The sequence below is a fragment of the Poecilia reticulata genome, chromosome 15 (genome assembly GCF_904066995.2).
Source record: "Poecilia reticulata chromosome 15, P_reticulata-male-v2, whole genome shotgun sequence".
Lineage (NCBI taxonomy): Eukaryota > Metazoa > Chordata > Actinopteri > Cyprinodontiformes > Poeciliidae > Poecilia > Poecilia reticulata.
The window spans coordinates 12,167,007-12,186,354 of record NC_088844.1 but is presented as its reverse complement, the minus strand read 5'-3'; the positions used below and the strand labels follow the sequence as shown (position 1 = coordinate 12,186,354).

The following is a 19,348-nucleotide window of genomic DNA, read 5'->3' as shown; positions in this document are numbered from 1 at the left end:
GCACCTTTTACTCATAACAATTTAAACAGAGTGTAGTACGGCAAAACCCACCATATGTTGATGGAGAGCCTCACTAAAAAGCAATTTTCAAGTTTGCCACACATTTTCAATCAATTAGCTTTTCCATTGTAACTTTGGTTGTATGTTTAGGGTTGCTGTCCTGCTGAATAGTGAACCTCCAGAAGTTGTTTCCAACCTGTAACAGGCTTTTCTCCAGGATTTTCCTGTATGTAACTTACTGTTATCTTTGACCAACTTACTTGTTCCTGCTGAAGAAAAGCCTCCAACACCACATTGCTGCCATTGCCACCATGTTTAACAGTGGGGAATGGTGTGTTCAGGGTTGTATGTTTTTTATTTGCTTACATTTTTTACTACTATGCTGATTACAAACCTGTTTTCTTGCATTGTCATTTATTTAAGAGTATTGAGGTACAGGGGGCTAAAAAGGCTGCCAAAAATGAGCATTTATCATTTTTCTAAAAGAAAAAGAAAAATTTGTCTGGATTTGACAGTGTTATACAAGCAGCTTAATATAAATTACTGATCTACATGAATCCAGCTGCCACAAAAGGAAACAAACATTGAAGCCTTTCAGTGTTATAATTTTATTTAATAATAAAGTTGCGAATGTTTTTCACTTAGATTGTCGGAATATTTTGTAAATTGCTAAATCGAGAAATCTGAGGTACGACATTGGTGGAAATATTACGAAAACATTTCGCCGGAACAATTTATCGCCAGGTTTATCTGTTATTTCTCATTTTAGATCAAATGGAGTCGAAGTTTACAAACTCCCGTCTTATGTAAAATGTGCTGCTGACCATACTGGTCAAACACGGTAGCATGATGGAAACCATTTCCGCAGAGTTTCACCTGAGCATCCTGAGCCACTCAACCGCTGCCCTTAGCAACTCCCATAACGACCGTGTATCACGTGACTAGTAACGTAAACAATTTGCCAGTGAAGTTAGCAGGAGGATACTGAGCCAAAAAGGCTTCCTTAAAATAACTTTTTTATATATACATTTGCAATTATCCAGCCGCCGTGATGTGAAGACCATGGCAACGATTAGTCGCGAATCTTCGAAAGTTTCTGTAAGCAGAGCATTCATTTGGACAAGATGAAAATCCGTCTACAACTCAAAGGCGGGGAGCTGTTCCAGTCCGCTGAGCTGAAAAATGGGCGCAAGCGCTTCATTATCCTCCTGTGTAAGTTCACATATTCAGTGTGTTATTCTACTACTGAAGGCTTTCCTACGTCATTATGCAGCATGTCCGACTTCATTTTGTACAGTTTTCCTTTTTTTTCAGTGGGTCCCTGAATGCGTTTTTTTATTTTTATTTTATCATGCAACGTCTGTGTCATGTTGCCAGGCACTCTAGGATTAGACTTGTTTCAAATATCTTGTAGTTCTGGAGACCGACGTTACTTTTAAGGAAGATTCAGGTTACGTTTATCTTTAAGGGTCAGTAATGAAAAGAAAAAAGAAAAAAAAAATCTAGATACTAATAAAATTATTATCAAACTACTTTGTCATTCTTCACTTTTATTCAATAAGTCATAACAAATGTAAAACGGCACTTTACCTAAATCAATTCTAAATGATAAACAAACAACAAACCTTTGAAAAATATGACTTATAATACTCTACATTACATAGGTATGATAGGGAAGGAGGAAAGATAATTACAACATTTTAACTTCTGTCTCTGGTTCAAGGTGTTATAGCCTACTCGGTTTCCGTCCATCCATCCTGATCTACTTGAAAGAAATCCACAGTAAATTGAATTTTTGTCAATTTTGGTTTTCTTGCCAACTATAAACTTTTGGGGGGAAAAAATGCATGTGGAAGCTAATTTGAGTCCTGAAAAGTTTTTACATTCAAATGAATCCTTGTAAGTATATTCAGATACTTATACTAAAATCAAGGTGGGTGTGAAATGGTAACATATTTAACCAAAGCTATGTTTTTAAGCTGCTTCTGGTGTTTGTTAACGTTAATCTAATAAATGAGATCTCCCTCTGTTAATTTCTCTTCTCGCTGCAGAACAACATATCTTCAGTGAAAATTATAAGACCCAACTCTAAAGTCGGCCCAGAACTCACAGTTCCTGCACATGTTCCAGCTCCTGCAGAAAGGCCAGCGTGTGTATTCGGTGTTGCTTTGGAAAAACTTAATGAGAATGGTCAGATGGTCAATGGGATACCTCTTGTCTTAAGAGACATGGTAGAGTTCTTGGAAAAGTATGGTACGTAAAACCCCTCTGAGTCTCTTAACTAAATAGCTTTATTCATCCCCCCCCTTTTTTTTATTACATTTAACTCAAACATCATCCATGTGTGTTGTGACCGAATATGTTTTCCCTATTTTAGGACTGCACCACAGGGGTCTGTTTCGTTTGTGTGGGTCCACGGCACGTGTGAAGCAGCTGAGGGAACAGTTGGACCAAGGAGAGAGAGTGGACCTGGACCAATTGGGGGACGTCACCACTGTAGCTTCTCTACTCAAGCTCTTCCTGCGGGAATTACCCACTCCTTTAGTTCCTGAACCGCATCGCAAACAGCTGGTTCTCATCCTAAAAGGTGTTTTAGAAAATTACTTTTATGGTATACACCCTATTACATTTTCACTATTTATGTGGGTATGAGCTTGCGTTTCTTATGCTTCAGATGTAAATCATTTATATTTCAGGGATTTGAGTTGAGCAGGAAGTCATCAATGACTTCCTGTTGCACTCAGCTGTAAATATGACTTTCTATCCTAAATAGCTATTCTTTGGATCAAAAAAATCCACGTCATTCAAGTATTCAGATGTGTTTTCCGATGTTTAAATATGAGGAAATGGCTACCAAAAAGCGATACTTGTGTAAACATGCCTACCTCTACTGGATCCGTGTGCTTTGGTTTGAAACAAAATATAGGATTCAGCTTTGTGAATTACTTAGAGTGATTTTGGAAGGAGGAATGGTGAGAGGTCTGTTTCTCTGTGCGTTCTAAACTGGTCAAATGGTCAAATATTTCTATGGGAGTTGCTAGGGGAAAACAATTTATTATCGTTAAAAATGTTGCCAATTTTTTTAAAAATATATTTGTTTGATTAAAGGTTTGGTTTTTGTATATATATATATTTTTTTGGTTTGCGAATATTCCACTTCAATAAAACTTAGTTAAATTAAAGCTTTGTACTCCTCTTTACCAGGGAAACTAATCAATTTTCAATGTTTCTGCATATTTTTAGGGTGTACACATGAGCTGAACCAAAGACTGAGAGAAAACCTTTGCCTCCTGCCTGATTTCAACCTCAATATTCTCTCTTACCTCTTCCACTTCCTGTCGAAAGTGGCCTCTCAGAGTCTGTCCAACCACATGCCTATGGAAAATCTAGCTACCATCTTTGGACCTTGTATATTTCAGTAAGTTGCTTCCTTCTCCCTAAAACTGCAATAGGAGACATGAATTCCGACCAAATGGTGTAATTTATGTTTGGTTTCTTTTCGTTTATTAATATTTCAAGTTTAAAATACCTTGTTTCAGCATCTAGACCTGTTGCTTTGTCATTCGTTATAAATACATATACAACCAGACCAGCAGTGCTTTCAGTGGTGGATGTTTCTGTCGCACATATGTTTGTAATTCTGGTAGATTGCAGTGCAGGAAAAAAAACAAAAAACAGTCTGTTCCTCATGAAAGCAACCTTCTATGTATGTGGCACAGTTCAAACGCTTTGCTGCTGAGTGTTTGTTGTGTGAAGTCGAGTTCACCCCCTTGTAGGAAATGGGTGTGATCTGTGGCCCGTAATGCAGAGCATGGCACAGAAAATGACTTACAGATACGAACAAGGTCTTCAAGAGTTTGCTTGTTGCTTCTCCCTTCCTGTTTACTGAACTGTAAACACGCTGAGTCTCTATGGAGCCTCACACAACAAGTGACTGCTGTGCTTTAGTGACAGTAGAAAGGAGTCATTATATCAGGCCGACTCGTCCTTCTTTGATCTCTGTTGTATTAGTTGTTTTGCGCCTGTTAGTCATCGCATAAAGGCCAGCGTCTCAGAGGAAAGTGTTCATCGTAGCCACGGGCGAGAACAGTTTGAGTTTGGGTGACTGGAAAAAAGAGGTCTGGAAAAAAACGGCTGTGAATTATGCAGTTTATTTTTGCTTTCTACAAAAATGTGAACGGCTTTGGGAGATAAATATAGTGTTTCATTTATTCAATTCCTTTCAATAATAATAATAATAATAATAATAATAAAGAATAATGAATAATTTGATTGACTGAGAAAAGGTATTTTCTCTGGTATAGTTTAAGATTTCAATAGTCTAATCAGGGAAGGCAGGCATTGTATGCCAACATTGGAACATATGTGCTTGGTGGCAGCTTCAGTGACACAGTCTGTGCCCCATAACTCCTCCATATTTGCCTCCCAAATGTCTTCATAGACAGCCACTTCCTCTCATATGTCTCTGTGATGTAGCACGTGATAGACTTCAAAATGATCTGTCTGCCATACAAACACATCTGTTCCTGCTTAGGTTTTCTGCATTTTTTTCTCTCCACCACTTTTAGATCTTTCTTCTTTTTAGCTTTGTATTTTTTTTATTTTTGCATAAGTGGAGTAAACTGATTTTAAATTAATAGGTTATATTGGATCAACAGAATGACATGTTGGAAATAAATCTTAGCTGGTTGGCCAATTTGATACGAGTTGATGATTAGGGCTGAAACAATTAATCAAAGTAATCCTAATGATTTGATTATTGAAATAATGGTCAACTAATTTAGTAACTGATTAATCGTTAGCTGGAATATTCAGACTCAGAAAAAGACCAATTGCAGAAAAAACCTCAGAGCATTAATTAAGCCAAAAATGTACTTATACAGTACTTGCATTTAATATAAAAAAACACTTTGTCTGCATGTTGTACCCAGAACTCCTCAAGTTTTTGCTTTACCCAGTTATGATTATGTAAAAAAAAAAAACTCCATCAAATTATTAATCAGTTAATACAAAAATAATTAACAGATCTGCCCATATTTTTAGCTGTAGATGGATCATTTGCTATAAAAGATCAAGCATTCACTAAAGGAATGCTATGTTATTGTATTTTAGGCAATGGAATGCCTATTTTCTTATTTACAAAAGGAATTAATTGGTAGTGTTTTGCAGGATTTAATGTATTTCTATTTTATAAAAACAAGGCTTAAATGAAAAATCTGCAGAATGTGCCATATAGTTTTTTTATCCAGTTAAATGATGAATTATCAGAATAATTGACAACTAAAATAAACGTTACTTGCAGCCGTAGTGATGACTTGTGCTTTGCTTGATCTGTTCCTCTCAGGACAGTGCTGTTTGTGCCTCTGGCCACTAGATGGCAATCTGTACCACTATGCTTGTAACATAGCCATTTTGAACGTTATAGCGTTGACAGTGACGTCGTGCTGTTGTTTCTCTTTCCTCTCTCTTTGCGCAGTGTTCCAGCAGGGCCCAGGATCCTGGAGGAGCAGAGTGTGTCTAACACCCTGCTGCTCCACCTTCTCAGACATCATGCAGATCTCCTTGCGGTCAAAGAAGAGATCTTGATGACCCCATCCGCTACTTCTTCCTCACCTCCTCCTCCTGCTCTCTCTGCTCTCTCACATTTTGAGGTGTGGATCATGTATCTTGACAGAACTTTAAAAGCGTTGTTTTAGCACGACTTAGAAAAAAGTACATAAATAAATAAACATGCCAGTTCTTCTCAATTGATTTGAGGGAACAATGCGGCCTTTTATGTATTTTTGACTTAGGAGTGAAACTTTCTACATTTGATTTTTGAATTAAAGCAGAGAAATGTCCTGTGAAGTCAGAATCTCAAGTGGGAAAGTGTGAGGTTTCCCCACCAACCCTGACCTCAAAGTGGTCACTATATGCAGATGAAATTCAAAACTGCATAGAAATACAGAGTTTTTAGCTTAAACGCTGATTTAGTTACCAAATCCCACTGCTTTCTGATATTTGAGTGGGGACTGATGTCATTAATAAATCCAAATACTGACTTCAGTGTTAAAATAGTATTTTGTACAAAACCACTAGAACTTGTCCTGTTGGTTCATTGGTGGTTGGTTCCCAGTTTGTACTGGGATATCTTTAAATTTTCACAACTGTGCTTCTGATGAACAAGTTCCAGATGAAGGAAAGAACATGATCACTGTCATTGCTTCTAACCTGCTTTGTAATATATTTTTTTAAACTTGTGTATGAGGCTTAACTTGTTTTACTTATGTTTAACGTGTTGCCGATTTGTTTTCTGGATCTCCTGGGTAAATAAAGGAAAGAAAGAAAGAGAGAAAAGTTTTTATTACATTGCGCAGACATGGACAGCATTCTGTATTTGCGGAAAACGAATCCACCTGTTCCTGTAAGGAACATTTTGAACGTTGCCACGAGTTTATTAATGTTAGTGTTACCTTTCTTTGGCAGGTCCAACCCCACAGCTCTGAGTGCAAGAACAGCTGCAGCATGGAGAGGTTGGAGGAAGAGATCGCTTCGATTTCTGGAGGCTTTGCTTCTGAACTAACTCTGCAGATGCAATTAACACTCAACAGGTACTCCTCGTCTCCCTGTGGATGGATGGATTGATTCTTGCTGTGACTTGGTCCAGAATTAGTTAAAGAAAGTTAGAGTTTCTTAATTAATTGGAGCTACCCTACATTGATAATCACCTAATTGTTCCTAAAGTTTTAGTAAGACAAATAACATTTAAGAAAAATCACTTGCGTAACAAGCTTTAAGCTACTCAGTTTTCATCAATCTTAGAATGGACTGATTTGCTTTATTGTGGTTAGTAGGAACACAATACTATCAACTATTGTTTCCACACCCACAATTATATTAATACGCCTCGTCTCCTGATAGGAATAATAAGAAAAAAAATTTCATCTAACAACCATTGTTAGTCTAACAATCATACATTCTGCTTGAAGGCTGTAAGGTTGAAGTGATATTTAACATCTGCAGATGCTCTCCCCGCCCCCATATCTGACATTTAAGCTTATGTGTTCTCTGCTAAACCTTTTATAATGGAAGTAAAATGAGACTCTCTTGTTGACTGTTCAAACTGAAAGGGCGATTTCAAGCGAGAAACGTAATAGTTTCGATGTTTGACGCCAAACTAGCCGGAAATTTGATTCAAACGTAGCCTCTGAACAGACGAGTCATCCAGTCTGTTGTTTCAGGCTTTAGGACACGCAGCTGATTACGCCCTGAGAGTGTAATTTTTCCCATTCGACACATAAAGAATGGCGATATTGCATGTCTGTGCATTGCAGCCGATCAGCAGACAGCTGTTTGTTGTGTCTTCACACCTCATGCTCATTTTTGTTTGTTTTTCCTTTTACATATAGAGCAGAACAAGCATGGTCAAAGCAGGTTAATTCAAATAACGTATAGATTTTAAAGTGCAATATTTCTCCAGGATTGGTTCTCACACTGTAAATCAGGAAGTTGTTTTATACATAATGGACACAAAGGGATATTCCACTTACATGCATTTCAGCCTAAGCTGTGTAATCAGACATGTCCGCTGACAAAGAGTGACCAGATGCAGCAGAAGCGGAGTGTGAAAGAAGGCCAGTTTTATGGTTTGCCTTTGTTTTTGAGTCATCACAGGGCAAATATCAATCATTTTTCATCAACAGCTTCCTACGCTCATCTGCTCCACAGGAGAGAGATGCTGCATCATTCCAAATGTTTGGCTGGTTTCCTCGGCTCACCGAGGGATGTTAAATTGGATAGCTGGAGTAAATACTAGGAAGGAAACATTTCTGTTTTCCACATTTTTATTTCCCACGTAAAAAAAAAAGAAAAAAAAAAGAGAAAGCTGTCCAGAATCAAGATCATACACCTACATTCCTTATTTTTCTCTTTCTTTCTCTCTCTTTTTTTTTTTAATCAAATAACTCAGGGCTCTTTAGATATTTTCTTCTGGATTGTCAAAATTACAATCCTAACACAATTCTGGTTGGACAGCACAGTATATGCTTGTAAGTATTATGATAAAAGCATAATGACAATATGGGAGGGTTACAGTATATCATACATGTTGGGACCAATAAGACCAAAGCCAAGGGTAAATAATGTTTGGATTTATGAAAATCTCCTTTTCTATACCCATTGCATTGGTGGTGTATTTTAAAAATAATACTAATAATTTGAAACAATTCCTGATCAGATTTTATGATATTAGCCTTGAAACTGAAACATATATTGCCAATCAAAAGCTAAAATTAGAAAATGTGCCGAGGGTTACCATGACATTTATGCTGGTTGCATGTAAACTTCTGACCGGTGCTGTAAATGTGGGTCGTCTTGATGTTTCTGCTTATTCTGATTCTTATACAGTTAGAATCAACAACATTCACATGATCTACATTCACAGATTCGCATCTATATAATTGTGCTTTTCACTTAAGTTCTCTATTTTTCCCAGTGGTTTGTTGACGTCGTTCATTTCACTTATTCCCACAGTGGTCCTTATCGAGGTCAGTTACAGAAATGTGTCAAATGCCAAGACAGGCATATTTTGTGAGATGAGCTTGTGGGTTCAGTTTTTGATGATGAAGGAGTTTCTCCTCAGTGGTAAAGATGTTAGGATGTGTGCGCTCTCCTCTGTTGGCCTTTCTGACCTACTTCTGTCCGTGCCGCTGTGCTGTACCGGTTCTGCTAACTCTAAATATGATTGAACAGTTTTGAACTCCGGCCCCTTTATCGTCACAGGCGAGAGTGTGTGTGTGTGTGTGCAGAGAAGTAACTGAAGCGATTTGGTCAGTAGTTTTTGCCTCCGGAGCTTTTTTTTTTTTGCGACCATTAAGCCTTTGTCGTCTCTTCGCTCCTTTCTTTTCATCCTCGTCTTTTCTCCAGAGCAGCTGTTTGCTTGTTTGTTGTCTTACGTTTTAGGCTGTTGTGAGAAATGTTCTCATCTTTGATCTGCTTCAGCGTCGGCAACTGTGAATCAACGGTTCGCCGCAAGTGAGTGGACAAATGGATAAAACTATTCTGAGCACGCAGCTGGTATTTGTCTGCAAAGAAGTCTGCTGTTTGATAATCAGTGACTAATATCTATGATGATTTACTGAACATTTATCACTGTAAGTGTTATCAACACTTACAGTGATATTTGTTAATTCATTTTCACCACTATGTTTGGGGTGTGAGTGGAGTTGTTTAAAGCGGGTAAAAAGAGGACCAGAATGGATCCTGTATTTCATTTAGTGCTGCGATGTGGAGCTTTAAGCGACGTTTTATCCTGTGTAGTTTAAGATCAGAAATTGTTTTCTGTCTTTTTTAAGGTCAACGTTAACTTTAATACATGTTTACTATGTTTACATTCTCTCGTTAGCATGCCATTTCCGGATCTGCTCCCATAATTACAGCCATAATTTTGAATAAAATCTGTTTTGTCAGACCAGATTAAATAAACACTATAGGATGTTTATCATTGCAGTAAGCAATGATAAATTAAAATGAGCTATTCCGATTATTAATATTTTTTAAAGGGCAATTTTGTGTTCGGAGACTTCATAAAATTTTATTCATGGCTTCGGTTGTGTGTGGTTTGCATTTCTGTTTTAGTTATCACTTTTGGCTGTTGTTTTTTATCTTTGATATTTAAATTATCTCACAGCTCCAGTGTGAAGTCATCCTAAAATGCTATTATTATGAATATATTACTTGAAAAGGTCTCAAAACAACAATATTATCTTTTTTTTTTTTGCAATTACTGTGGAAATGTATTGTGCATAAAAAATATTGTTATTTGTGTACGTTTTCACCCCTTTACAACTATATTAAATCCAGGGGATGGAATTTGTAGTTCTAACAACAAAAAACAAACATCCACAGCAAACATGTTCTTTTGTCTTTCCCTCCCTGTCCGTTTTGTTCTCGTATTTCTGTCGTTTCAAGTTGTGACAAACTGTTGCCAGCTTGTAAGAGCCGCTCTGACGTCAACGCTGACATTCAGCCGCCGACTGCAAACCGGGAAGGCAGGATCACAGCGGATGCAGGCATCGCTCTCTCCCATCACGCTGACCTGCTGCCAGAGCGTCATCCGCAGACCGCACAGCCTCAGAGCGCATCGGGGGAACCTTCTGAAACGACGCCTACCGTGCGACGGTGACTTTTGTTCAAGGCACTGCATTTTAACCCAGTGGTCACATGATGGTTTTGTTGAAATACGTTTTCCCTGCTAGTAACCCATTCGCCTCGTCTCACCAGGATTTCATTTCAGACACCACAACCCAACACCGGATCAAAACTGAAACAGGAGAAAGAAGACAGATTCGTTTGCTCTTCTCCGGTGTGCATCTGTTCTTCCTGCTATTCATTCAGCAACACTCCCAGATATTATTTTAGATAAAACTTCACCGGTATACATTCCGGAAGAACTAAATGAAACTTTATTTGAAAATTAGCTTTCACGTCCAAGACTAAATAAAAACGGATCAAACTGTTTTTGTTTGCTTGTTTCAGGTTTCCAGCAGCAGCGTAGAACAGAACTGGCCTCATTCGGATCTCTGCATGTCGAACGAATCACAAAGCAAAATGCAAATAAAGAGCCCGCTGTCAGACAGGTGAGATAAAACGCCACCATGATTATTTAAAAAAAGAAAGTGTGAGCGCTAGTCTTCCCTCATGTCCTGATTTCCTTCAGTAATTTGTTCTCGAAGAATTCGTATTATCAAAACAGTTAGGTTTAAGTATTTAACATTTGGTGATTGAATCGCTTGTTAGTGAATTGCTTTTTTTTGTTTGTTTTTTTTAATCAGTGAAAGTGTATCAGATGCATTTAGATGGATACTGGAGTTATTTTCCTTCCTCTCAGGAAGAAAAAATATGACCGGGGCTCAGCCGGGTCATGGCTGAGCCCCGCAGTCAGTTCAGAAGTAGGTTATCAGGGCACAGCGCTGCTCACAGTCACGGCTTTGATGTGATTCCGGTCCAACTAACACTGACGCGCTGCAGGGCCTCACGTGGAGCAGGACGACAAACTGTGTCAGATGGACTTAGCGTGTGGCTGGTCGCTGAGTTTTTGTGTCTGTTTGTCTCCGCAGAACGCCTTGGTAAGCCGGACCTTAGTACCATCATGCCATAGGAAGCGACCGTCTCAGTTACGCCTCACCACTCATTTGAGCCATAAACAGTCCATGATTTAACATCCCGACTGCAGATCTAAACACATCTGTTTTCAGCCATGTTCATGATCACTGCTTGCTATTAAAGTTACATGGAGTGTAGCCAGAGGTAGAACGAGAGCTGGAGCACAATTTGTGAAGCCGGCTTTTTTTTGTTGTTTTTTTTGCACTGGCACTTAGTCCAATTTGATTGGGGTTTTCTGCTTCAGCTCATTGTACTTCCTTGTTTTCTAGCCTACTCTGCTGTATACAGTGCAAGACAGAAGACGAAGGGACGGTGTCCCAATACAAGGTAAACTGGCTTTTCTGCAGAATAGGGGCTGTGCTGTGGAAATCGGTTTAGTTTCAGATTTGCATTGTTTCGCTTGAACATCCAAGGGAAAATAAAATATTTATTTTCTTTTTTTAAGAAAAAGAAAAACATTTCACTTCAAGAAATGTGGTCATATTACTTCACCCATTTGGTCCTTTTTGAATGTAATAAATCTGTAAGCAGGTATTTTTGTGTTTGATGTGTATGGCTTTGTTACTGATGGAGTTTTCTCTTCCTTCAGAGCAGCAAAGGAGGGGAATGCTGTAGTTCCTCTGACACACATAGCGACTGCAGAGGCACAGACAGCTGCTATGACGTAAGTTCTCCTTCCTCGCTGTCCTTTTTATTTTAGTGACATGGATTGTAAAATAACTCCCGGTGATACCTGGAGTTATTTGCTGTAAATCCCCTGCATGTGTCTGGATGTTTGTGCCTGGCCGCTCGTAGGTGTTTATCTTCCGTAATAATAGCCTCGCTTGCTGCCCTCCCCTCACATCCGTCTGCCTCCTCTGGCTGACGCACAAGCCTGGTTTTTATTTTTTTATTTTTTAGTTTTTTTTTAGTTTTTTTTTTTATGAATGAGCCGCTGAGGAGGATGAGCGAAAGGAACCTCAGCCTATACCTGCTGCCGCTGCTGCTGATGTCACATCAAATATGTGGTCCAACACGATTTTGTTTTACGATAAAACTCGACCTCACAGGTTTTTTTTGCTCCCTCTGCAATACAGAGTCAGAACGAATCCGCACACGAACACACACACACACACACACACACACACACACACACACACACACACACACACACACACACACACACACACACACACACACACACACACACACGCAAACACACAAACACACACGTAAACCCATCCTGGCGAACAGTTATTCCGACTCCCCGCATCGCCATCACATCGACTTCTTAACCCAGCCGGACTACGTTGCCGTGGAAACGGCTCGTCACATACAGTAGCTCTCTCCTCCCCTGCGCACGCACCCACACGACACGCAGCAACACAAGCGATATCCCCGCAGCCGCCGCCCCTTCATCCGCGCACTATGAATAATCCATGTGGAGGCTGCTCGTCCGCAGAGGTGTCGGGAATGCCTGTCGGGAGGATTTAAGAAATTCTCGAAAGGCGCTCGCAGAGACACAAACACGTGGACGACGGGAGGTAGGGAACGCTTGCCTGGATGCGGGTGCAATCCGGGAATCCGACCCGCTCGCCTGGCAGGGAGACCACTTTGACTGCAGCTGTGGAACTTTTGTGAAGCGGCGGGGGGAAAGTCTTTTATTGGATTTTTTTTACAAAGATCACGTACACAGAGCTGCTTTCTGCTCCTCCCCCCACACCCCCCTCACCGATCAGTTCACCTAATTTTGAAAGTCTGTTTCCGACCAAAGGAGAGGATTTGTTTTCCAGGATTTCCAGAAAATTCCTGAAGCTAACGTGAAGAGCCAGCCGCGCTTCTTCCCCGACCTCGTCAGTCATTTTCCCATCCGCGGCCCTGAGAACATGTTCTGCTTCTGTTTTCAGACTCCTTCCCTCAAGCTCCAAGCCCTGGACTCGAGACCCTCGTCAGACTCATTAAACCCCCCGGCTCAGGACGACACGCCTGCACGGCGGCAGCCTTTTTCCTCCGAAGCTCATCGTTTGAACCAAACTCTGCCTCTGTCTGCGTCTCAGCATCAGCAAACAGTTGACTCATCACAAGAAAGTAAGACGGAACCAGTGAAGTGAAACTGATGCAGTGGAAGATTGCAAATGCATTGTGTTGGACTTTCAGGGACAAATCTACTGTCTCAGTGAGATTAATGTGAATTCCATAGAGAATAAAAACACGTTTTAAACACTTCATTGGCTAAAACTGTGCTTCCAGTTTTAACGGTTTTTCTAGAGTCATTTGTCAATCGGACAGGGATCAGAATGTACAATTTTCCCTGACCTGGTCTAATCTGGGATCAGGAAGTTAAATAGGGAAAAATCAGATTTTGTTTTTGGACTATGAGTGCATCAGAATGCATGTGCCTTTAATCCCTTTAAAAAAAAATCAAACAGAGGTCATCGACACATGAGAATAATTACGCAATGTTTTCATTTTATGTTGGATTTTAAGCTGCTACCTTTTTCCTACAGTGTTTGTTCCTCAGGTGTTTTAATGATTAGAAAAACAATCTGAATAACTCTAAATCAGACCTTAAAGAAAGTGGGTTTCATCCAGTCACGATGATTAATCCAGTCACATTAATATTCATCTTTACTGCAAAGATTAATGTGTTTTATTAAACCCAAGTTTAATAGACCTACTTGAAATGAGAGTGATGCCTTCCACATATTTGCTGAAGACAGAAGAAATTTGAATAGTGAATACAATTGAGTTTGTTTTTGGAAATTTGAATAGTGAATAGTGAATACAATTGAGTTTGCCGCTGTGTTTTATTTATTTCTTTGCTAATTGCTCTGTTCCCTTTTCCGGAACCAGTTCTTCAACCCACTAGACATTTTTAAAAATTGTTTCCTATTATAAGTCTCAGATGATGTGCTGTCTTTGCTCCCTCTCTTCTAGCACACCAGTCACCTCCGTCTCTGTCAAAGTCCGGCTCCTCTCTCTCCGCCGCCTCCAGTACGGAGGGACTTGTGAGAGAAGGCAGCTTGCCGAGCCCACCGCTGCCTTACTCCAGCCCGCTCTTATCTCGTTTTACCCCCGGCGATTGCCCCGTTCCCGCGCCGCGCTGCCCGAGCCTCAGCCACAGCCTGCGCTACAACCTCGACCCCGACACGGCTCCGTCGCCGCCCCGCTCGCAGCACATACGCATGTGAGACAAACGAGACAGCTCGGGCAGATTTCTCATTGTTTTTGGTGGCAGGGTTTTTTTTTTTTGTGTGTGTGTGTGTGACACAAACAGCATGGATTATTAACAGACTTTACCTCTCCAGGGCTCGCTGCAGCGTCCCTGCAGAGCAAGAAGACGGTTCTGTGTCCGTCTCGGCTCTCAACAGACACATTCACACGCTCAGGAAGAAGATCAGGCGATTTGAGGAGCATTTTGAACAAGAGAGGCACTACAAGGTAAGCATGGACTCAAACCAGCTGGACAGAATTAAGAATTATAAATGCAGATCAAAGGGAACAGTCCCCAACAATTCGACATGGTGCCAAATCTTTATGTACGAAGTTATTATTATTATTATTATTATTATTATTATTATTATTATTATTATTATTATTATTATTATTATTATTATTATTATTATTGTTCTTTATAGATTAAGTTGATTATGTTGATTTATACTAAGACTTTTTTGTCTTTGACTTGTCACATCAACCTTTCTTCTGTTCTATAAAAACTTTTAGTGTAGGACAGGCCAGTCCAAAAGTTACTGAATGTGAAATGAAGTGGCTTTATTTTTGTCCATATGCCAAAAAGCAGCAGAATGACCCTTTTTCCCCACGTATAAAACCCCAATATTATTTTTCATGATTTGTTTAAGCTAGACCCAATTGATGTCGAAGCAGTTCAATTCCATGTCTTGAACCTAAAATGTTTTAAAATGAGAAGGTTTATATATTTGAGTCTGGAAAAACAGTTGAATTTTGAAAATAAAATGTGTCGAAACCCTTTAAAGCGCACAAATGGCTCCCTCTGCTGGTAAACTGGAAAACTGTAGTTTGTTCTACAAAGTATCTTTTACAAAGCAAGTTAGCAAAAAAAAAACAAAAATGGCTGTGCTGTTAATGATCACTTTTTTTTTTTTATTTTGCTCTCAGCCAGCACATAATCACAAGACCTCTCATCCAGAAGTGGCCAAACTGATGAAGGAGCTCATCAGGAGCCGCAAGCAGCTGAAAGGTCAGTTATTAAACCATGAATGTGCTCACTTACACATGAGAGGAAAATATTGTTTTAACTTTAAAGCTGCTCTTTTGGGGGAGACGTGATTGTTATTTATTCAGAAAGTCGCCTGGAAGCGACATTGGTTACTTTACTGCTAATGCTAATGCCGATATTCTCAGCTAGAACTGTTTATATAACACCTGTATGAAGATATCAACCTATCTGAAAGTCTATAGAAAAATCACAAATTTTATGTAAAACTATCATTTCTAAAGTCCGAAGTGGCATTTTAAAAAATATTTTAGTTCAAATGCTTAAAATATACACATATTTTTACTTTTAAAATCTGACCTTTTTTCTTGTTTCTTCTTCAGAAATAAAGCTGAAACAGTCCGAAGAGTCGGGACTGAAGGGACTTGGAGGTTTCGGTCCCTCAGGTGAAACCTGCCGGACCAATGCAGAGCAGCGGGAGGCGGTGCCGACAGGAACCGAGCTTCAGCCGATCAACAATAACAGCAACGCCACGCAGAACTTGGAGGAAACGGTGAACTTTATCACCAACCGACTGAGGGAGAGGAGGAGTGAGCTGGGTTTGCCGGACAGCATCAAGGTCGGTGCTGTAGAAACCTTCTCATCACTGACATTTTATATTAAGCTTAGAGTTCAAGTCAAACAAGATGCTAAAGTAAATGCAAGCTTGTTATACTCTTTCCTCTTTATGCAGGACATGTCCCATTTCCAGTTGAGCATGGAGAAGACCTGCATGCAGAAGTGTTTGCTGTACTATGAGGGTCTGCATGGACGCCCGGTACGACTAAACTTTTTTTTTTTTTTTTCAAAACGTTTCTTCTTTGCTTTTTAATTTGTGTGGAATTTTAATTCATTTGTGACAAAACAATGCTCTTTGTGCAATTTCAGATCACCAGGCAGCAAAGGACTCTGATGAAACCGTTCTACGATCGGTACCGTCTCCTGAAGCAGCTGCTTTCTTCCGCCTCCACAGCAGCCATTACAACCATTGTGAGTTGCAGTTCAAGCAAAAATAATTTTTTATTTAAGGAACATCGCTCGGATCTTAAGTTCTCACTAAGATCCGACCATGACGGAAATTCTCTCCGACCATGACGCCACAAATCAATGCAGCTGCCAGCAGTAAGTGTCGCTGTGCCCTCTAGTGGTCATTATAAAAGCTACATAAACTCCCTGCTGTATGCACATAGCTAGATGTTGACAAATTGCTGACTAATGATGCAGCAGCTGCTGGTTTTAGCCAATTAAAGAACTGGCATCTTCTTTACAGTAAAGTAGTGGTTTTTTTTGTTTGTTTGTTTGTTTTTTCCAGGAGGAAGAGGAGGGCTCTGATGAAGAGCACTTTAAGCAGCAAAACTCCAGAGAGCAGCCACTTTGGTTAAAAACGCCTCGGTGCATGTCATCAGAGGAGCCCCAGTTTACATCGTCTGTGGAAACGTCTGAAACGCCCTTTGTGTCTCCGCTGGATGAGGGGAAGACTTTCCAGGCACAGATCATCACTATGGCAACACTACATGAAGCATCCAGGTACTGCTTCTCTGCATACTGGTGTGTGTGTGTGTGTGTGTGTGTGTGTGTGTGTGTGTGTGTGTGTGTGTGTGTGTGTGTGTGTGTGTGTGTACAACAAACCAGAGGCTTTCTTAAGATTTGCTTTAGATTAGTTGTCACATTTCCAGGTTAGGCGAAAATTTAATTAAAGTGCATATTTAACACTTTGGATGTGTAAAACCTTTAGAGCTACCTCTAAAGGTTTCATGGATGATTTATGCATCTTTTCAGCTTATTAAATGACAGAATACGCACGTTGATGCTTGTGCATAAAATGTCTTCCTTCATGCAGGCAAGAATTACTAGGCAACCTCCGGATGGTTCGATTAGAGAGGCGACAGCTTCACCAAACCCTCCGAGAGTTCGAAGACCATTTCTACGCACAGACCGGCAGGTAGCCGCAACACGCACACACACACACAAAAAAAAAAAAAACACACGTGTCCTCCAGATTTCTTGGCATTTTCGTTTTATTGAGTCTTTTAATAAACTTGGAACATTTGGTTGCTTTTTTTTTGTTGTTTTTTTTAAACAATGCCTTGTGAAAAACAAAAGACATCCACAAAAAGAAGAAAAACCATCGCAATGGTACAACAGTGTAATGCACACCCATGAAACGTTAACCCAGCACAGAGAGCTCAAGAAGGAGACAGATGGACGTTTTGTTCTGAACTGTACACGTCCTTTTGCACTGTACATGTTAGTCCTCCAAAGTAAAATACAGTTAGTTGTTGAATACAATACACACACTGTACAAAGCTATCTGAGTAAGGCAACATAGGGACCATCAACCAGTCGTGGAAGCTGCTGCAGTTTGTTTCGAAACTTCAAAACACAAAAGAAACAAAAGAAGAGAAAGAAAAAAGTTTTTGCCGTTTTTGCATCGTCTCACCTGCGTGTCTCGCTAACAGGGTCTGTCAGAAGGAGGACCGTGGACCAATGGCGGAGGAGTACTGCCAGTACAAGAACCTCAAGGCGAAGCTCCGCCTACTGGAGGCTCTGCTCAGTAAACAAGACTCAACCAAAGCAAGTTGAGTTACTCACAGTGGGACTTTTTTTTTTTTTATTTATTTTTTTTATTTATTTAGCTCAACACAACTCTCGTTTTTTTTTGTGTGTTTTTTTTTCTTTCTTTAAATTGCTTCGATGCCGATGGGTCTTGTTTCATTCCATGCTCGTAATGTAAATGCTCTTTACATGAAGAAAACTGAATGACTGAAAATCGCTGACACTCTGAATGAACTCCGGGTCTGGATCTGCTTTTCTTTTCTTTTCTTTTTTTTCATCCCCACCATTTAGGACACTTTTTCATAACCCTGTCGTAGCCATTTTAGCCTAGTTACCATGTCAACAATGAAGCAGCCTTAGTTACATTCAACTAATTTGTGAAGACTTCATGTATATTATGGCACTTTACTACTCACTTCCTTCCCTTATACCAAAAAAGATGTTCCTTCCCCCGTAGTTGATGTGGGAACTGTCTTATGGAGAAAATAAAAAATATTTAAATAAGCTTCAATATAAATCAGCAAGACAATCCAGCAGTGTTTGTGCATGTCGGGGGGTTTTTTGTCCTACATTGTGCTATGATATGCATTCATATTTTCATAGGTCATCTAAATTACGATCATCCAATTTAGATGTTGATCTTGAAACATATGCAGTGAACGTAGGCGTCATAGTGCAAGTTGAGTTTGAAATTTACTTTTTCCCCCTGCCTATATGAAGTCGCCCCATCCCCCACTCCCCCCGAAATGTCCATGTTGACAAGGATATGAGCTTTTGAGATTGTGCACTTCTGGTTTATATAGTTTTCTATGTATTTATATCCATCTATATATATATATATATATGAGTGTATCAATAAAAATAAATATTTTTTCACATTTATTCTGCAAAAAACACATTTCATGGTTCTACTTTCTTTTTCCAGTGATGATGAAATATGGTGGAGGTGCTGACAGCTTCAACACTCATGCTGCACAGAACTGCATCATGCTGTTTTTTTGTTGTCTTTTTTTTTTTTTTTTTTTTTTTTTTAGTTTAATAAATTGCTCACAGTTTGTCACCAAAAGACCTTGTGGATACACACGGAGAGATTGTTGCATTAGTACGGTTCAGATTCCACCGCGATTTAACATCTAGGTTTTAATTCCTTTGGTATAAAAAAAATGAAATGAAACTGATCAGTGTTGCAGCCCTAGAAAACTGTAGTACCAGTCCGTGCCACTAGTAGGAGGTAAGTAGAGATCTGAATTAATCAATTGAAATGATAAGATGTGGAACGCGAATTCAGTCTCAATTGCTAGTTAACAGTGCATCAGTAACACAGAGGCTAAGATTGTTAATTTAACATGGATCATTATATAATACTAATAAAAAAAAGCATAAAGTTTAAAAGAAGCAGACTTTTAGTACTGTTAAAGGGTTTGGTCAGTACAC

At 39.5% G+C, this 19,348-nt stretch overlaps 1 protein-coding gene across 1 annotated transcript; it reads left to right on the top strand.

Annotated features, from left to right (window-relative positions):
* Positions 1–929: 929 nt before the first annotated feature.
* On the top strand, positions 930–18,946 carry LOC103476729 (protein FAM13B). Its single transcript, XM_008429256.3, has 21 exons — positions 930–1,212; positions 2,052–2,253; positions 2,378–2,587; positions 3,244–3,418; positions 5,477–5,651; positions 6,466–6,590; positions 9,949–10,158; positions 10,261–10,342; positions 10,516–10,616; positions 11,412–11,469; positions 11,732–11,806; positions 13,029–13,209; positions 14,059–14,308; positions 14,430–14,562; positions 15,262–15,343; positions 15,703–15,938; positions 16,053–16,136; positions 16,247–16,348; positions 16,671–16,885; positions 17,199–17,300; positions 17,818–18,946. Exons 1-21 carry the CDS (start codon positions 1,183–1,185, stop codon positions 17,939–17,941), a joined length of 2,952 nt encoding a protein of 983 aa, XP_008427478.2. The 5' UTR covers positions 930–1,182; the 3' UTR covers positions 17,942–18,946.
* The last annotated feature ends 402 nt before the right edge of the window (positions 18,947–19,348 follow it).